Source organism: Squalius cephalus, assembly GCF_949319135.1.
Source record: "Squalius cephalus genome assembly, chromosome: 15".
In the NCBI taxonomy this organism is placed as follows: domain Eukaryota; kingdom Metazoa; phylum Chordata; class Actinopteri; order Cypriniformes; family Leuciscidae; genus Squalius; species Squalius cephalus.
In genome coordinates, this window is record NC_137136.1 from 14,036,668 (window position 1) to 14,056,863 (window position 20,196).

The window sequence follows — 20,196 nt, forward strand, 5'->3', positions numbered from 1 at the left end:
GTTTGGATAAAAGTTCAGGTCCGGAGTTTAGGATGAGTGACACCTGTCTAGACAGTCCAAAGTAACACCGTAAAGCCACACACTTATCACTGTGGCAGCCTAAAACTAGGTGGACTCTTGTAACTCCTCCCCTCGTAATGGCCAATAGCTGAGCAATACCAATATGGTACAAATATATTTATGAAACAGAGAAAAACAGGTCATAGTTCAAATGTAAAGTCAACAACACTGGCAGCCAATCTTTTTCCCATGAAGGCAAGTTTTTTGTCCAGTCTTTAAATTTTTCTTGACCACAATCAGTTCTGAGAGGTCGAGTAGCCTTTTACGAAAAACCACAGGCTTTTCTTCTCCATTGTTCAGTAGTTGAACTTCCCTGCCTGGTTGACAGGCGAGCTAGCAGGGATGAACAGTGGTTTGGGTGGGACGTCAGGCTTGAGCGAAGCTGTCCGACGGACAATAGCTCCACGGTGGACTTCCTGCTGATCGCTGTAGCTATGCTGGCGAGTTAGGTATCCGTTAGGGATGAGCGGGTGCCGTACATCGCAACCTGAACTGCTGCCGTTAGAGTTCATTCGGGACAGCAGGAGGGGCTGATGGGAGCTGCGCTGGTTGAAGCTGTGCTGCCGAGGCACCACTCCCCCGCTGGGCATCTTGGGGGTTGTTATCAAAGAGTGGCGTTGTGACGGGTGACGGGACACTCTCTCCAGGGTGGACTGATGATGGGGAGGAATCTCCGGAGGAACGTCCATGCGGCGAGTGAGACTGTCCCGAGGAAGTGTGGAGGAACTGTAGTATGGCGCAGTCTCCGTTTCTGGGATATGTGGCTGTACGCGATTTGCGAACGCCATCTGACCGGCATGAGCTGACATGGAAGAGGTGAGTACAGTGGAACTCTTGCCCGTGGCCACGTTGATTTCGTGAATGTGTTTCAGAAGCTCGTCAAGTGAGGTAACGTCCACAATCTTGTGTGGGTAGCAGTGATACGGCTGGCTTACCACACGCTCTGCGTTGTGGACTTTGCGCTCCTCCATGTGTGCCGAGCCACCTAGTACCTGTCCGTTGGTCAGTCCTTGGGAGAAGGGGAAAATCTGATGCTGCATCCCAGGGGTTGGCCGAGATGCTCCCATGTTATGGGACTTGGGTTCTTTAGCATTGTTGCAGTTTTGATTCTTCTCCCATTGGTTCTTGAAGGCCTTCATACTCTTGATTGGGAGCTCTGGTGTCGAATCAGGGGTGGGAAGGCCGGAGAGCTCAGCAGAGTGGTGATGATGTGGGTGAATGAGCTCTGTCATGGCAGCATGGTGGGCGTTCCTGCGATGCGCCTGCTCTTTTCCATTAGCAAAGAAAGAGTTGTAGAGTTTGGGTGAGGATACCTCCAGCTTCTCATCCTTGCTTTGGCTCTCTAGCAGGCCGTTTAGCTTGGCTAAGCTGCGCAGGGATAGAGCATGTGGGATCGGTGCTTCTGGATCTTTCGACAGCCTCTTGGTCTTGTTAACGTTGTGGTTGCAGTAACAGGAAACAAGGAATCCGGAGAGGAAAGCTCCCAGGACAAATGCCACCAGGACACACGCAATGAGCAGAGTGTAGTGAACACTGTGGTTGGACTTATCTACCTCAGGGGGCCGGCGCACTCCTGCAGAGAGGGGAAGAGAGCAAGATGAGTGCACTGTAAAGACACAGCGAGGTGCCAGTTGGGTTAGCTTTTAACAGTGCGCGAGAGTGTAGAGTTCTTAGTAGACTTCTATTCATGTTAGAAACTGCTGACAAACAAAGCAGAGCGCTGGCTGAGCGGGCCGTTCTAAATCAATCTGCAAATGCGCATTGGTTCAACATCAAATAATGCCAGAGCCTCAAGAACAATTGCTAATGGTCTTGGAGGGAGCTAAGTGGTTCTCTCATTAGCCACAGACTCGAGAGCAACAGCGTTATGTGCTCGACTCACAGCTGATTGTGCTGTTCTACACTGAGCTGCATATGGCGTTAAGGTGGTGCAAAAATGACATGGAGATGTTTTCAGTGACTACAAATTAAAATGAATGCGCAGACCACCTTACGGTCTTAATGAGCTGAGGGTAGAGGTGATTTTGCTAACATGTGCAAGCTCAGATAATTAGTAACTCCCACTGCCATCTGCACAGTCAGCCTTTCCTTGTTTTTCTCCTTTTTCTTCCTTATTTATAAGTGCCAGTAAATGGAAAAATCTGCTGTTAGAGATATTTTACATAGAGAGATATTTTACACTGAGCTGTAAGCTACATTAGTAAAAAAGTGTCTGCTAGGAAACAAAATGGTACGTCTTAATTCATTTTAATACAACATCAAAGATATCACTTAAAGAGCACAAATTTCATTAAAAGTGTTGATGTGTTAGTTATCGAAACTGAAAGTTTGGGCAGGACATATACACAGCCATGAAAGTGAAGAGAGGTGAAAGCAAGATAGATGAAATAAATAAATAAATTGAACTATGGCTGCATCCGAAATCGGATACTGTCTGAATAGGTACTACATTTGAATTTTAACTTACTTCGCACCTGTAAACAACTATGCTATATATAGTATGAATGAAATTTGTACATGCTACATCCGCACTGTTGTTACTGTCACATGACCTACCAGCATCAGTCGCGTCGCTTCACTGCCATTTATTAATCCTCTCCCGTGGCCTCATGTGATAGTAAAGTGTCCAGTGAATGCGCACTTCAGAATCTCGCTGGAAGTACTAAGTCATCCAGGGACTTTTCACCTACTGTTTTTCGAATACTATGCATTCAGACATACTACTGTGTTAGCATACTGTTTTTCGCATACTATATAGGAGGGAAGTATTCGATTTCGGACGCAGTGTATAATTTGCTAAAGATTTGCTAATTGTGCATTGCTAATCAAAGATAACATACAGGAACTAAAAGCCACAAAATTCTTATTCTGAGTCTTAAAAAGATATTCATAAGTGTGGGAACACTTTGCAACATGGCAAGCAAATTGAATACACCTTTATCTTATCAAATGAAAATGTCTTAAGGGAAACGCTTGTTGCAGACTGCTGAGAGACAAAACTAAAGATAGCTTGTGTAAAATGTGTAGCAATAGCGGCTTAAGACTTTTGGCAAGGCCAACGAAGTCTCACTGATGCACACGTCAGCGAACAGTAATGGCAAACACAACACAGTGTCAGAACAGAGTGGGTGGATCACCGTTAGCAAGCTATTGAGTTAGGGAGAGAGCGGGAGAGAGCTAGCTGCTGCAAGCAAAAATACAACTATGAATGCATAATAACTCTATGTGAGAAAAACAAGGATAATCTTCCTCCAGGCATCAATACAAACACATTAGCCGAGCAGCAACTGTGCTTTGCTAGCTATAGGAGTAGGAAAGCTTCCCGCCACCTCAATTCTGTACTGTAATTTTTTTTCACCCTAACTGTTTAATAGATGCAAACCAGAATGAGTTATAGCCAAGTAAACTTCTAAACGAGTAGCTCAGTGCACACACATCTCCACATCTCACAGTTATTGAAAGATCTTAATATTTTTTTTAATAAGATGGAGTTTCTAAGGTCGTTTTCACACCTGGCTCGTTTGGAGCATTTGCTTCGGAACCTGGTGTGTTTTGGTTCGTTTAGGTATAAATTAACACAGCAATCGCACTCGGATATGCACCAAAACAATTGTTCCGAGATCGCCTCAATGAGGTGGTCTCGGCCCGACTGAAAACAAACTCTGAGGCAGTTCGGTTGAGGTGAGAAAGCAATCTGAACCAACAAAACCAACGAACTAAGCAGTATCATAATTCATAATGGGAAATGTGTTATATAAAAAAGCAGCGGTGTCTGATTGTGAGTTTTTGTGGTTGAAAAACCAAAGAGTGCCTCTTCATCTGAGTAACTGCTCTTCTCCATGCATTGCAAGAATGCTGTCCCAACAAAGCCTTGATTCCCGCTCTATCTGCATTATAAATTTTATATATTTGAAATATAATTAAATATATGAAATTTATCAATCACAGCATGAATCAAGGCTATATTCATATAAGTGTTTGCGTGTCACGACAGCTTCAGATAAAGGCACAAAAAGTTGGCAATCCATCTTGATGGATGACACAGAGGGACATAAACAGGTGAACTTTGACCAATAAGGGGAAAGGTTTACTCACATGTGATTTGCATAAACACTTTTTGGTATGGTTTGAAATGTTGCCTTGTGAAAGCCAACCGAACCAAGAAGAAAATTTTAACAAATGAAGTCCCTGTTTCGGAACAAGAAAATGATCTACAGGTGTAAAAACATTTAATGTTTGCATACAACCCAGAAAAAAAAAAAAAAACTACTAATATACATGAGTTTGCTTCATTCTCTTGTAATAACAGCTATAACAGACTTGCGTGCAAATATACTGGAAGATGTTATGTATAATAGAAGGGACCTTTATCTTTCTCTGACTCATTCTTCTGCTCTCTGCTGGTCTATAAACGGAGGTCTTTGGCCCCTGGGAAGCACTGAGGGCCGACACATGCTATGTGATGATGGGTGACTCACATGCACACACTTTTAGGAGTCACAACAGGTTCGTAGTCCTTTTTCATGACTGAATAGCTTTTAATACAATATACTGGTATACACACAATGATAAATACTTATATATAGCCTTTGGAAGTATATCTGTATATATATCAATATCAAAATAAAATACCAGTCTGCATACATGCTAACACATTATAGCACTGCAGTTTATTCAATGGAATAGTAGAGTTTTCACTGACACAAAAACTGAAAATAAAACACAAACACTGAAAATAAATAAACAAATACATTGATAAAGTGCAACTTTATATATATCTAATTGACTTTGTAATTGGGTCAGTTATTTTGAGGGGTATGAAATAAAAATCATTCAAGATGATCATCAGTGTGAAAAAAAAAAAAAAAACGATATATGAGAGTTTTTGGCTTCTGGCTTATCCTCCATCTCCCTTTTAAAGTCGGCAGAACAGAGGCTAAATATAGCATAAATATGTGAAGAACAGGGACAGGCATAATACGGACAGACCTTACTTTGCCAAAAGACAATCAGCCAGACAATAAAAAATAAATAAAAAAAACCCAGAGGAATAGAAGATGGAGAGAAACTATAGGGAAAAAATGGCAGAATTGAGAAAGGCTAGGAGAGAAGGAGAAAAGATATATGCAAATAAATTGTATACAGTATATAACAAAACCAAGGAGGAAAATATCATGGTAGAACTGAAAAGTATGCGAGCGGGTGAGAGTAAAAGATAGGTAAGGAGAAGAGAAGAGAGGGAAGGTGCTTTCACTCTCTCCCGGCTGTGTGAGGGATTGTGTAGGCCTCTGTCAAAAACCCAATAACTCCTCATTGACTCAAAGAAAGAACGAACAAGCATAAAGATGAGAGAAAAGGGAAAGAGGGAACTGAGGAAGATGACTACTGTAAGAAAAGAGAATGACAGATTTGTTGAGAATGGATAGGACAGGAAAAAATGAATGGGAGTAGGAGAGTGGGTGAGAAGAAAAGAGGTTGATAGAGTGAAGTGGTGAAGAGAAATGAGTGACAGCTTTTCAGTGGTGAAAACTTGAAGTCTTTCAATCTTCCTTTTGGCTGTGTGAGGGATTGTGTAGGCCTCTGTCAAAACCCCAGTAACTCCTCCTCAAAGAGTTGGAGAGTGGGAGAAAGAAGTGCTGGAGACATCTATGAAAGCTGAAGGGCAAAAAAGTCTGTTTAATTGAAAGCAGACTTTTGAGCAATCTCTCAAAGCTCTGCTATAAAATAAGAGTGTATATACAAGGGGCTGCCAAAGTTAACATGTTCATTTAAGATGAAAGAAATACAGTAAAGATTTGGTTATCACCATTTATAGAATGACATAAAAACTGCTTCTGTTTTGAGCTCATTCTAAAGATTAGTTGAAATCGTTGGAACCTTTGCTAGAGCAGCTGCATGTCTCCATGTTCAACACAAATATAATCTCAGCCAGGTGCTTGTTTATCTGTGCAATATGGAGAAACTTGCCGCATAAAGACCTTTTTAATGACAAGTTTACAGTGGTCGATCAATATTGTTTTTTTGATAGCCGATCCCGACATCTTAGATGTGTGTGTGTGTGTGTCATATATATATATATATATATATATATATATATATATATATATATATATATATATATATATATACACACACATACATATACATATACATGATTTTTAAATAATTAATTTGCATTTTATTGCATGACATAAGTATTTGATACATCAGAAAAGCAGAACTTAATATTTGGTACAGAAACCTTTGTTTGCAATTACAGAGATCATACGTTTCCTGTCGTTCTTGACCAGGTTTGCACACACTGCAGCAGGGATTTTGGACCACTCCTCCATACAGACCTTCCTATCAAATACTTATGTCATGCAATAAAATGCAAATTAATTACTTAAAAATCATTCAATGTGATTTTCTGGATTTTTGTTTTATATTCCGTCACTCACAGTTGAAGAGTACCTATGATAAAAATTACAGACTTCTACATGCTTTGTAAGTGGGAAAACCTGCAAAATCAGCAGTGTATCAAATACTTGTTCTCCCCACTTTATGTATGTATGTATGTATGTATGTATGTATGCATGTATGTATCAGCCATCGGCCACCCTGATAAATATGTGTGTGTGTGTGTACAGAAATATATATATATATATTTGAATTAATATTTAATAAATTAGAAATAAATAAATTTGAAATAATTTGAAAACAAAATAAAATCTCTAAATTAAACAGTCTTACTTTAAATGGCAACTTCTTGATTATTAAATCGTATTACAGTATTTTTCACAAATAAAAAGAAAAAGAAACTGGTTGAAAAAATATGAATAATAAAAAAGAAGTAAAAACTGTAACCAACAGGGCATTCAGTAATCTGGCATGTCTGTTCACACTGTGAATCATATTTTTTTCAAATAAAGACAAGGTAACACTAATTTTACATACTACAGCACATGAATATGACAGTGAGTGACTGAATATAGTGCAACATAGTCAATCAAGGGTTTAAAGTTTGTCAATCGTGTGACTCCAGTGAAGATTAACTATTCTGCCCACATTCAGTTCGGACTGCCGTCACGCTCAGAGTAACATGTTCATGCAGGCTACTTAATATCTGACAGCTGGAATCGACTAAGTCAGCAAAGTTTGTGAAATTAAATGTTTATTAGATATTAAAAGATTTGTTTAAATTACATAAATGCATATTTCAACTTCCACCACATCGGCCAAACAGAAAAATGTATCGGGCGATGCCTACATTTAAAAAATGCCAAATATGGGGCTGGTGATATATCGGTCAACCATTACAAATTTATATATAAATGACATTTAGATGGGACTTCTATAAAGTCTTTAAGATGGCAGAATTTTATTTTTGGTGAAACTCAACAAGTATGAAAAATCATCTATGAGTATAAGACCATTAAATGAACTGCTGTGGGTTTATTGGATTTTCTTTTCTTAAAGGTATAGTTCACCCGAAAAAAAATTCTGTCATTTCCTCACCCTCATGTTATTCCAAACCTGTATGATTTTTTTCTTCTTCTGTGGAACACGAAGATGACATTTTGATGAATGTTTTATCTGTTTTTGTCCATACAAAGTCATACAGGTTTGGAGTAAACCGTGAAATAATTTTCATCTTTGGGTGAATATCCCCTTTAAAAGAGGCCTATAATTCTTTTACACACAAACACTTGTCTTCTTGGTCTCTTTTTCTTTTGCGCTCTGTGTGTGGCTGATTGCCTGCAAAAGGCTCGGGAATGGAACTTTTTATGCACCATAAATTTGATATCACTGAATAGATCAGGCTCATTTGGCGATAGTGGGACACTGGGAGTCAAAGAGATTCAAGGGTTATTGTAGTTCAGTTTATGCACTGTATCTTAGAACAAAGGCGAGAAGAAAACCGCCTCATCCTTGGGGACTATATCAAGGTTTAAAGCTTCTCTGTTTTTGCTTTGTTTTGTGTCTGCTTTCACTAAAAGGAGGGGGTTGAATCTCATGTGTTACACTCATTAAAATAAAGGTTCTTTATTGGCATCTATGGAACCTTTCCACAGGACAAAAGGTTCTTTATAGTTAAAAAAAAGGTTCTTTGGATTGTTAAAATGTATTTAACACTAAGACTGATTCTTAACACTAAGAACTGTTCACTAAAAGGTTCTTTGGGGAACCAAAATGGTTTTTCTATGACATTGCTTTAAAAACCCACTTTTGAAACCTTTATATTTGTAGTGTAGATGTTAAGTATATTTGCCATCACTCACTGTGTATTGCTCAAGCAACTGGTAATGCTTTTGTTGAATCAAGAGATTCTTTAGTAGTAGTAGCAATGTGCAGCTCAGGGGATTAAACATTTTAAATTTTAAAAAGCTTCAAATTGAATTTGTATATCATCAAGTGGCTGTAAAATGAACAGAAATGAATGTCACCCTTGTTGCATTGTCTGTAGAACTTTCCAGAACCACTTTATATAGATGGCCATGAGGAGTTGAAATCAAGCCTTTTTGTATCTAATTCAACCCAAGCAAATACCAGGAAATGAGAGCAAATTAATTCAGTCAAAGGGACATCTTCTGATCTCCACACAGAAGTGCAAAATCTGCTGGAAAATTAAACACGGATGAGTATTACTTCATCTCATGATGGAATATAATTGACAATATGAGCAGGTACACAGAGAACAGCAAACAAAAGTAAATAATTGAGCGCGTCTGAACCCGTGAACGCAGGAAATGAGAAAATGGGAAAAATATTCTGCCTAAATGGATTTGCATTTTCAGCTCAGCGCTCTTGTTCCCTAAATGCAGTATTTTATAGAGTCTGCAGAAGCTTTAATGAAGTCATTTGGTATGTGATTTGACAGGAATTGACATGGAAATAGTATTTAACATGTTTAGTTTCCTTCTTAAAATATATTAACCTCATTTATCAATACAATTAAAAATCTGTTAAGTCTTTTTCACATAATTCGCATCAGTGCTTGATCTCAACATAAGAGCATGCGCTGCTTTCACCTCCAAGTGAAAATTATGTGAATATAGTCATGGAGGGGTTTAAGAAAAAAAAAATTATATGGTTTATTATAAATAAACCATTTTATTATTAATAAAACATATACAGTATTGATAGCAAATGAACAAGTTAACATGCATTTGATCTTAGAAAAAAAGTCCAAGCAATTATTTTATTATTATAAAAAATGTATAAATAAAAAAGGCATTTTATATCATATACATTTTATATATTTTAAATAATATAAAAAAAATCTAAAATATGGCTTTTGAGGTTGCTGTACAACAAATTTCTGACAATACTGTCTATGTAATGATGCCTCATGCAAACTGTCTTGCAATCATTGGCTGTGCTTTAAAAGGTCAGCGGTGAACAAGTTTGAGCATTGCATTGGAAGACAGTGCTGGGGATAATGCTGTAGACTTTAATGCATTAGATAAGGTTGATGCGAATCATGTGAAAAGACCTTTAGAATTCACAGGAGTCAACACATTTTACAAAATATCACATTTAAAAACATCATGCATAATTCAATGCATCATGCATTCAAAGCCAAAAAAGCAGGTTTCTGATTAGAGAGCGACTCCTCTTAAGCAATCCAAAGACGCACTTTCAAACGTATATGACGTTAGATTCATGCAACGGTTTCAAACATACTTGTTGACACACCACACAAGCAGATAGGGAAATAAATGCGAAAACTCAAGGGAAGCCAGTGGCCGGTCCAGCTCAAGATCTTACAACCTTAGAGAAGCAAACAAGCATGCGGGAAGCAATCGAACTCTAAACAGTCTCACTCTGAAGCCTGAGTTGCATGTCATATCTAGTTCAAGCATCTCTAATCCTTAGAAGAAAATTATGAACTATTTGAGACAAAAAGGGCAACAGATTTCTAGAAGAACTAAAATAGCAGAAGGGAATAATCTTAACGTCAGAGCTCAGGCTTTACGAGACTCTAAACTAAACCCAGAGGGGGAAAATAAGGGAAGCTTTAGAACATAAGGTGAAGCATTAGTTTGAAAAAAAACAAAAATAAAAAAACAGGCAGGTTAACAGAACACTACATCTCTCCAGTCAGAAGGGCCGGAGGACGAGAGGAAGGGGGCAAGGAAAAGGAGAGGGGGGCAGAGGGTTTTAGGAAGCGCATTATATGGATCCGAGCACCGTATGAGCCCACAGTTCTTTAGAAAATAACTAGTGTGTGTGCACTACTTAATAGCCTGTGTGTCGAGTCTGCATGTGCTCGGTTGATATAAAGAGAATTTTCGGGGAAAACTGGATTTATTTTTGTGACCTTTGGTGATGGACATTATTACCTGGCACTGGCTACATGGGCGGCAGGCTGACTGTGACATTTACAAGTGAAACGCTTTAATGAGAAGGACGTCACTTTGCTCTTTTCAGGAGCAGAGCTTCTATAAAGTCGATTAAAGCCGTTACCACACCTGCCTTTACTGAGTGGATTTTTTTTTTTATTGGAGTCTTGTTTGGGTGTGTGATTGGATTGAAAATCAGCAGATTTTGCACTCCGTCTTTTTCCATTATCTTTCCACTTCCTCGATGTGAACGCCTAAATGTCTTCCACCCAATTTCAACGTTTCCATCCCTCGCTGACTCCCTAAACCTCAGTCTCTCTCCCTCTGTTTCTCTTCCTGCTGCGGTATTAATAGCCTCTCTGCAGGACCGAATGCGCCTTCAGCCCGGAGTTCAGCCGGGTTCATTGTCAGTTCATCTTTGACTGTGTTTTAATGAGTTTCAGAATCCGCCCACCCCCTCATGGCAGTCCGTCCTCTAACACTCACGCAAATTATCTAGGAGCCAGAGTTCCTGCCATCATAGCACTTATTCGAGTGTGTGAATGACCTGTGAGAAGGTGTGTTTAAAATAACATTAACGAGCGGCGTGGACTCGGCAGCAGCCACCTCAGAACAAATAGAGATTTAGTTTCGGCAGACATCATTATCGCTTCCTTTTATATATATATAGAGGGAGAGAGAGATTCAACCACGCATGCTTAAGTCAACACTACCTAAGTCCGTAGGAATGGAATGGATAGCTTGACTCTGACCCTGCTTGCTAAAATAAACTGCAATGATGCCGACTGAATAAAGGCAAAGATCGAATCATTAGCAAATGAATCATTCAGCATTTTAACTGAGAGCTCGAATAACCGTCAATAATTAATTCCTTTCAATAATGCCAGGGAAGGAACCGCTAGAGCCAAATTTGCACAGTGAATGAACACTGGTAAACTGAAGCACTTTTCTAGAGGAATTAATTAAGTCACCCAAATACATCCTATTAATGAGATTAATCTGTATATACATGACATAAATGTAATAATAGCACAGCTTGAATCTGCACAAAATGAAACAAACTAAGATAAGTCACATTGTGAATATGCTCTTTCTGCATAAAATGCAAAAAACTTTTTCATTAATATACAGAATGTTTAAATAATTTTTTTTTTTCATCAAACTAATATTTTTGTAGATTAAAATGAGGTGACATTGAATATGAAATTACAAAATTTAAAGGATAAGTTCCCACTCTGCACCTCTCCCCTCTGGTCTGGAATGCCAAATACAGACAAGAAACTCTTGCTTAGACTGGAAGTAATGGTTGTATGCTTTTAAATTAATCAGCATGACTAAATGCCACATTGAGGGAGGGTGTGAAAAACCATCAGCCCTCTGAGGTTCTGTGTGTATTCTATGTGTGACAAATTACCTCTCATCAACAGGTAATACAGAAGTAGAGGGTTGAGTTGGGAGGTGAAGAGAGGGAGATATAAGGTGAGTTGTGACTAAAGCACCGCACCTCTCCTGTCTGCGGGTCGTTTGATTGCACAAGCGTGCGACTGCTCTTGACCGAACGGCTGAATAGATTGCACGCTGAAAATTTCTATCAGGCGGAGTCTGCCCGCGGGTCTGTAGTAGCTGTTTATTTATCGACTGCTGGTGCCTCTCATTACAGGCTGAGTGGATGATCATAACGGCAGGCGCAGGATTTATGATCATTTTGCTGCATTCTCGCAAACTTCAGCCAGGGACACACAAGTGGAATCCAGGCAAAGTATCTTTGGAGATGTAGGGGAGACTTAAATGTATTAAAACAACTAAGACGACTGCAGACAATTCGTTCCTTTTGTTTGTCTGGATGGAACAACAGGGAAGGTCGAATGCGATGAGCACGGACTAGCAGATTGCTTAACTCAAAGGTTTCTTTTTAGGAAAGAGAATTTGTTTGTACAGTATCTCAAAGTCGGTGTGATTCTTTTACTTTTGTTTCTTTGTGAGTATATTTTATGTTGTGCGCAGCTGTGGGGTCACGCAGTGGAATCCAGTACAGCGCTAGAAAAGTTGAAACTTGGAATAAAGGGAAGCTAGAAGACAGACAATGGGCCAAGGGCCTCTCCCCACCCCCTTACCCTCCATCTCCACACTGCCTGGCTCCAAGTCAGGAGAACCCTGCCCTCCCTGCCTCCCCTCCTCGGGGTGGGTACCTGTCTCAGAGACACCATTGACTTTAGGCAGAGCTGGCCCCTGACTGGTTGTGCTGGAGCTTGTGGGTGAGGTCTTCCCTGTGGTTGTATTGGAAGGGGGTAACAAAGTTACTTATCAGAAGTATCCATAATATGCATTTTAAATCAGGAAAACATCCATTTAAATATATTAGTTCAGCATATTTCCATTTTGTATAATATCAATTAAGGGATTGTTTACCCAAAAATCAGTCATCAGTTACTCACAACCTGTCATTATTCACAACCTGTACAATTTTGTTTAATGAAAAATGTCTTTTTTGTCCATGCAATGAAAGTCAATGGGGTCCAATGTGGTTGTTTTGGACCCCAATGACTTTCATTGTTATGGACAACAACAACTGAAACATTCTTCAAAATATGTTATTTCGTGTTCCACAGAAGAATTAACATCGTATAGGATTGAAACAACATGAGAGAAATGACAGAATAACAACATATTTTCATTTTAGGGTTTAGTTTAAAGAAATATCTGAACTGTTTTTGTCCATATAATGAAACTAAAACTATTTAATGAAACTAAAAGTAAGTAAAGTTTACGTTAATTGAAAAGGCCGAAATAAAATAAAATATAAATGTTAAAAGTAAAAAAACTTAACGAAAATTAGAAATGCTGCCTTGACAACTATCTGAAGTAAAATTACTATAAAAATAAATAAATTAAAGATAAAAATAAATATTAAAAACAAACTAATAAAAATGACAAAAGCATAATACAAAATTACTGAAACTAAAAAAAAGGCAATTCAAAATATTACTAAAACCTATATTGGTATATACATAGAACTACATTAACACGGAAAACAACACTAAACATTGACTTCCACTGAGTGGACACCAAAATCTTATTTTGCCACTATACAGATTTGTAACGACGTGAGGGTGAGTAAATGATCAAATTTTCATTTTTGCATGAACCATCCCTTTAAATAGCTTAGTAAAAGATTTCAGAAGTTATAAAGTTTATATGAAGGGTGCTATAGAAATCACAGTACAAATCACGTAAAACATGAAAAAACAAAACACATCTTCTTGCAGCAAAATCAATATTACATTTTCTTTGCCCTGTTGTGATACCACATGAATTTCAAACCCCAGAGCTGGCAGAATCGAAACTTGGAGGCATTTGATCCAAACTGAGCTAATCTCACAGAAGCCTCTTTTTGAACAGTTTCCCCTCCCTTTCTCCTTCTCCATCCATCCCCAACAATTCCGCTGATCCTAAACACACTTGCGGACCACATACTTTGTGGATATCTTCATAAGTCTGATTCGGAGATTTAGCTCTCCTCATTTAAGTACCGGTGACCTTGCGGAGTTCTCTTTCTGAAAGACTCACTGTCATTGTGCTCAGGCTGCTGAGAGGAGCTCCATCACCGGACTAATGCTTAATGTTGCGGCACACAATACTCATCAGCAGCAGCCGGTTGACCGTGGCCAAACGCGGAGCCCATCCTCCGCCTGCCCACCTCTAAATAAAGCCTGTCATCTTGCCATCTGTGCCACACAGTGGCCGCTCATCAGGGGAGCTCGGGGCTGGCACACGGGATGCTTTTATTATCATTCCGTTTCCATTCTATTTAAAGGGTGCCGGAAGAAAAGAGCTGTCGGAAAACAGTGGTGCATTGTTGGAATTTTCGTCCACCTTTCACAATGGGATGGCTTTATCACGCAGTGGGAAGACTGCGAGAGTTCTGAGGATGTAATGACTCCTCTTGAATGCAGGTAGAGCTCTAATTACCATGCCAAGGTGCCGTGGGAGGCTTTGTCTCAGCGTGAGGTGAGAAGCTGCACAGCCATGTCATTTCCAGTGGCTGGAAGAGGAGGTCTGCTGGCTGAATGAAGCAGTGGGGACGCTCATTGAATGTGTGCACCCACTGTGTCCTCTTTCACACCACAGACAGAGAGGAGCACAGGGACACGCCATCCAGCATCCCACACATCCATAACATGCCATGATGCCAACCTCCATCTCTCTTTCTCTTTTCCATGATCTTTCTCTCCCCTTGCTTTCTACCTTCCTTATTTCCTCTTTGATCTAATCTCACGTCCTTAACTTATCCTTTCTTTAAACTTTCTCTGTCCTTTCTTCCTTATCTTAATGTCTCCATTCCATGGCAATTTCTTTCCATTCTTTATCTTAATCTTTCATACTTCCATTCTTGCACTTCCTTCCTTCTCATCTTATTCCTAATCTCCTTCCATCCCTTTTCCCCCTTCATTTCTTCTCTTAATCTCCCCTTCCTTCATTCCTTCATTAATTTATCCTATCTTCCTTAATCTATTTGGTTTCACTTTCTTTTGATGATCCCTTTAACACATTCTGTTGACTATAATTAATGTTGCACTTGCATGTCTACTAACTCTCATTAGAGTGTTAGTAGAGTATTAGTAGACTGGTAGGGTTAGGGTTAGAATAAGTTGACGTAGTTGCAAAGTTACTTATAGTCATTGGAATGTTTGTTGGGGGGCAAACAATTAATTAATTAAAGTGTCAATTTAGTTGCATTACTTAATAATGCAGTACTTAATAACATTACTTATAATCAACAGAATGTTCAAAAAGGACCATCAAAATTAAGTCCTTCCTTCCTTACCCAATATTCTACTAATATCGAATCAAGGTCCCTAGGTATCCCTAGGATCCCTATCGCCTCTCTTCTATGGGGGGTAGATTATTTAGTGCTGTCAAACCCTAACTGGAACTCTCCCTGGGTTACTATGTTGCATTAATAATATTTCTGAATTGAAATTGAAACTCAAAACCCATTAGTTTTCTGGATGTTATCATTCTAAAGTAGTGTTATGTATTTTTGTTGTGCTTGAATCTATGTTGCTGTGTGCTACTTTGTCTATGTATTCCCCCTTTTACTGTCTTTGTATTATCCTTGCTCTAATCTACTGTTTTGCAATATACTCCTCCTATGCTTGTAGTTTTGTCTGTTATTATTGTCTACTCTATTGCGGTTATCTTTTTCTTATTGTTTCTACATTGTAAAGCATCCTTGAGATATGGAGGGTGCTATATAAATAAAACTTATAATTATTATTATTGACAAACAGAAACAAAATTTAGATAGTCACCAGGGAGTTATTCATCTCTCTCTACTGGACTACTTGCACTGAGCTTCGTGACACACTTCTGTTTTGAAATAGTACACCAAATTTATTTCTGGTTATTTATATTTTCAATGTGCTGTAGTCACCTAGTTGACTAAACGCCACCTAAAATGATTGTTCGCAAGAACATTAAAAAATCTGAACATTTTTCAGAAACAGGAGAAGAGACATTCTGATGACTAGTGTAAAGAAATTTTCCAAACTTAATGGAACATGAAGTTTTAATCCAACCCAAGACCTGATAAAGCAGCGGCTGTTAGACATCCGTGATTATTTCACCAAAGGGTGTCAGTGCTCATCTAAACTGTAACATTTCAGCAGGTTCAAGAGAATTCATGTTAGCCAAGAGAACATGATTCATTGTTTGAATCAATTCACAGCCATGGGTTCTCATGTTTAGGTGTGCTGAATGCTGTTACCGGAAACTCTCGAGTTGTAATAACAAGTAGAGCGCTGAAGTAGTTGTGCAAGTAGTCCATTGGTTGATGGACAGACTGTAGGCCATCTTAGAAATATATTACTACTATAATCAGCTCTTATTTATAAGCTGGAGATTAGAACAGAACAAATCAGGTGACTTGGAAATGTTATTTACTGAAACTCATTTATGCTAATAACCTCATGTGACTAATCCAGATGGTAATACAAGGATTTTGAGAAATATACTGGATATTTCTCCATGATCCACAGAGGACGGGGAGCTGTGATATGTGTGTGTGAGGGGCGCAGAGCGTATTGTATGTGGTACAATAGCTGAATGCTCTGACCCGGATCACACTGCATCCTCTGGCACGCTTTAGAATCAAAATCAGACAACACCACCCAGGGATGTTAACACACTTTCACACACACACAGGCAAGCTGTCAGCTAGTATTAGCTCATGACTGTCTGAAATATAATACTGCACATTTCTATTTCTCTCTTCAACACCACACACAAATGTGCATGCATACACACACACACACACACACACACACACACACACACACACACACACACACACACACACACACACACACACACACACACACACACACACACACACACACACACACACACACACACACACACACTCCCTCTCTCCTTCCAAAGCACACACATATGCTCTCTTTCTCTCTTCTCAAATCTTTCATACACATACACTGTCTATCACAACATACACACCCTCTGTTTCTCTCTCTCTCTCTCTCTCTCTCTCTCTCTCTCTCTCTCTCTCACACACACACATCCCGTCCGTCACACATTCACTCAGTGAGAAAATTAATTTGTCAGATCGTGATTTTCAGTGGTTCCTCCAAAACTCTTGCTCAGAGCTCTGTGATATGGCCCAGAGCGCTGCAGGACATTTCTGTCTGCCGTCCAGATCTGCAGCCTGCAGCCTCACTGCGGGTCATTTGTCTAACGGACTCTATTGATCTGAGAAACTAACGCCTCTCTGGGAGCTGTTGTAAGAGCTACTCAGAGGTCAGAACAGGACAGATTGAAGATTTATGCATGTGTGCGTGAAAGGCAAACTGTCGGATAAAAGACATGATGTAATATTCACACCAAGATAGCAGTGACACAACGTAGAAAAAATAATAGCGATCTGTGAGCCTATTGTTGAATGCAAGGCCCAACTTTACTGAATATAATGGCTGGCCATAAAAAATTCTGATTTAAAATGGTCAATGGATATGAACATGACTGTGAATATGGCTGGACAATGGGTAATCATTTGCTAAATCAATTTAAATGTCTGAATTGAGATCGAGTTAGGGCACTGACCGTACGCAGAGTCCACCGCAGGGTTCTGTTTGCGAGTTGTGGCCAAGACATCTACAGAAAGGATGAAAGAAGAATGAAATCAAGTTGGCCTACAGTCAGCCTAATGAATTATAATAATTGGCAGAAGAATTGTTTTTTGTGATGTTTTCTATTAATAAATCAAATTATTTATTGAACAGTGTTGTCTTATAGTACCATATTGCATCCATCTCCATTTTGATGCATAAATACAATAAGCCATTCAAGGCCAGACACTACAGTACTCTTATTACAGTTAAGGTTTTTGCAATTACAGCACAAGAATGTACGTTTTTTTGTAATCACAGCACAAGAATGTAAGTTTTTTTTGTAATTGCAGCACAAGTAGTTACACGATACATGAATCTAATATATACATTTCATCCCCAGGTTTTCATTATTGTAATGCGAACACAACAACAACAACCCTGTTTGTACATAATTATATTATATTATGTTATATTATATTATATTATATTATATTATATTATATTATATTATATTATATTATATTATATTATATTATATTATATTATATTATATTATTTAAATGTTTGGTGTCTGTAAGTTTTTTTTTTTATATATATATATATTTTTATTCTTTGATGAACAGTTTTAGAAAAAGCTTATAAGAAAATAATTTATTTGAAATATAAATATTTTGTAACATTATAAATGTCTTTAGATCACTTTTGAAATTATATTATATTATTAATTAAAATCAAGTAAATTATACTATATTTCAGCATTTAAATAATTTTTTGAGAATGGGGAAATGTGCTTAGTTGTCATAAAAATAATTAAAAATAATAAAAAAAAATCTTGCACAGTTGCAAGATGAGATTTCTTATTGTATCTTTCCTTTTTGAAATGTGATACATGACCTAGACATGTTCTTGACATGTTCCATAAGATTCTGTCAGAAGGGTTCTAGAGTTCTGTGAGTCTTCAGAACAATAGTGGAGTTGTAGCAGGAATGTGTAGGGATGTAATAATAGTGTGAATGAGTTATGATCTCTGGGAGCAAGTCAGCTCGGACTATCTGAAACTCACCATGACAGCTGTCTGGGTACTGAGGATATCCACTCTCCACATACTGTTCAAATCCAGACCTGTGACAGAGACAGAGAGGAAGAACGACAGAGCAGAGAGAGAAGAAGAGAGTGAGAAAGAGGACAAGGGAGTGACAATCATTCTTTTGTGAGCCTCTCCCTGAATGATCCTTCTAATTAGTTGTGCTGTCGGCAGTCTGTTGATGCCTCTCCAAGCAACTGTAAAGGGAAATAACGTTACAATATGATTGAGGATCGAGTGTCTGCCATGCAAGTACACTTTCTCTATCCCATGACTGACAGCCATGTGTCCATGAGATAAGAAATAAATGCAAATGTATTAGTATGTAGTATGTACACAAGAATTCTAAATTAAGCGCCGAATGAGAATAAATTTGGCAATTTTATAGGAACTGCAACATATTACTCAGCAAATCACACTGTAAGTCTGAAAGTTGCAGATAAAGTGACATGCACAATTCAAAAGTTTTATCATAAGTTTTGACCCCTACAGAACCCCATTTACATTAAATATTTCTGACATTAAGCCATTAAAATAAAATTACAGAGGGACATCATCACAACATGACCAAAATTACAGATGTAATTTTAATGAGAAACGGAGACTGACTCATCTTTAACATGATGCTGCAAAAATAACAATGAAGTGAACAGTTTTCCACAAATATCCAAGTAATAATAGTGCAATAATCCTATTGTTTGTAATGCCAAAATATATTTTAATTAAAAAAAAGGCTTCAATGCTGGTAAAAAAAGAAAAATATATTTAGAACATTTTCACACGTCATTTCAAATCATTACACAAATATCAAGCCCCAATGTTATTAACAAACGCTGAATGAATTTAAAGTGCACATATGTAATTAATGTGTTTACATGTCAAATTATCAGAACAAGCTATGGGAAGTTTTATTTATTCAAGCACACGAGTGCCAAAAAACATAAGAGCGCCTTCAGCTTTGACTATTTTAGATGCACTGTAAGAACCTTTGTGTGAAAAAAATGAGTGTTTGGGTAAAACAGCATATTAAGTCAAATATGAATAGAATATGTTTACAGAGAGGGACGTTGCTGACTCATACAGCCTAACAGCGTAACCAGGGTGACACGTTGCTCTGAGCAACTGCAATAATCCACTGCTCCTGGCATCACAGAGCCGAGCGTGTCATTGCCGAGGCGAGCACCTGAGTGACATCTCGCACACAGATGCATAATGTGTTCTGACGCTTTATGCTTCCTCTAAGTGTTACCATGGAGATGTGATCAGATCAGTGGGGCCGTGGTCTAATGAAATATGCGATTCTGTATCCAAAAGTCCAAAATCAGGATTCTCAAAAATCACTTGTTTTTAAGAGCACTTTTGGCGTGTGGTATTTCAGCGCAAGAACGGGCATCTTATTCATTATGCACCTTGCAATCAAGTTCTGCACTGACCTAATTATTAGTGCATAATTATAATCATTAATTTCAGGGCAAAGATGCCTTGATTTGAATTTAAATTAGATTTACTACAGGTTCACGAAAAGTGCTATTTGCCTGGTGCAATTAATTTTGCGCTATTGTGGAAACAAGACAGGCCCAAGGGAGTATTGGGGGTCTGCAGA

At 38.4% G+C, this 20,196-nt stretch overlaps 1 protein-coding gene across 5 annotated transcripts in view; it reads right to left on the minus strand.

Annotated features, from left to right (window-relative positions):
- Positions 1 to 234: 234 nt before the first annotated feature.
- sema6cb (semaphorin 6Cb) overlaps positions 235 to 20,196 on the minus strand; it is a 146,992-nt gene continuing 127,030 nt past the window's right edge. For 3 of the 5 annotated variants that reach the window (XM_079894534.1, XM_079894536.1, XM_079894535.1), the window contains 4 exons: positions 18,573 to 18,631; positions 17,502 to 17,552; positions 12,500 to 12,652; positions 235 to 1,633 (listed from right to left, as the gene is read on the minus strand). In XM_079894534.1, coding sequence (XP_079750660.1) covers positions 357 to 1,633; positions 12,500 to 12,652; positions 17,502 to 17,552; positions 18,573 to 18,631 — 1,540 coding nt within the window. In that variant the 3' untranslated portion in view covers positions 235 to 356. The remainder of the gene's footprint in view (positions 1,634 to 12,499; positions 12,653 to 17,501; positions 17,553 to 18,572; positions 18,632 to 20,196) is intronic. The other 2 variants (XM_079894537.1, XM_079894538.1) reach the window with 2 other exon arrangements.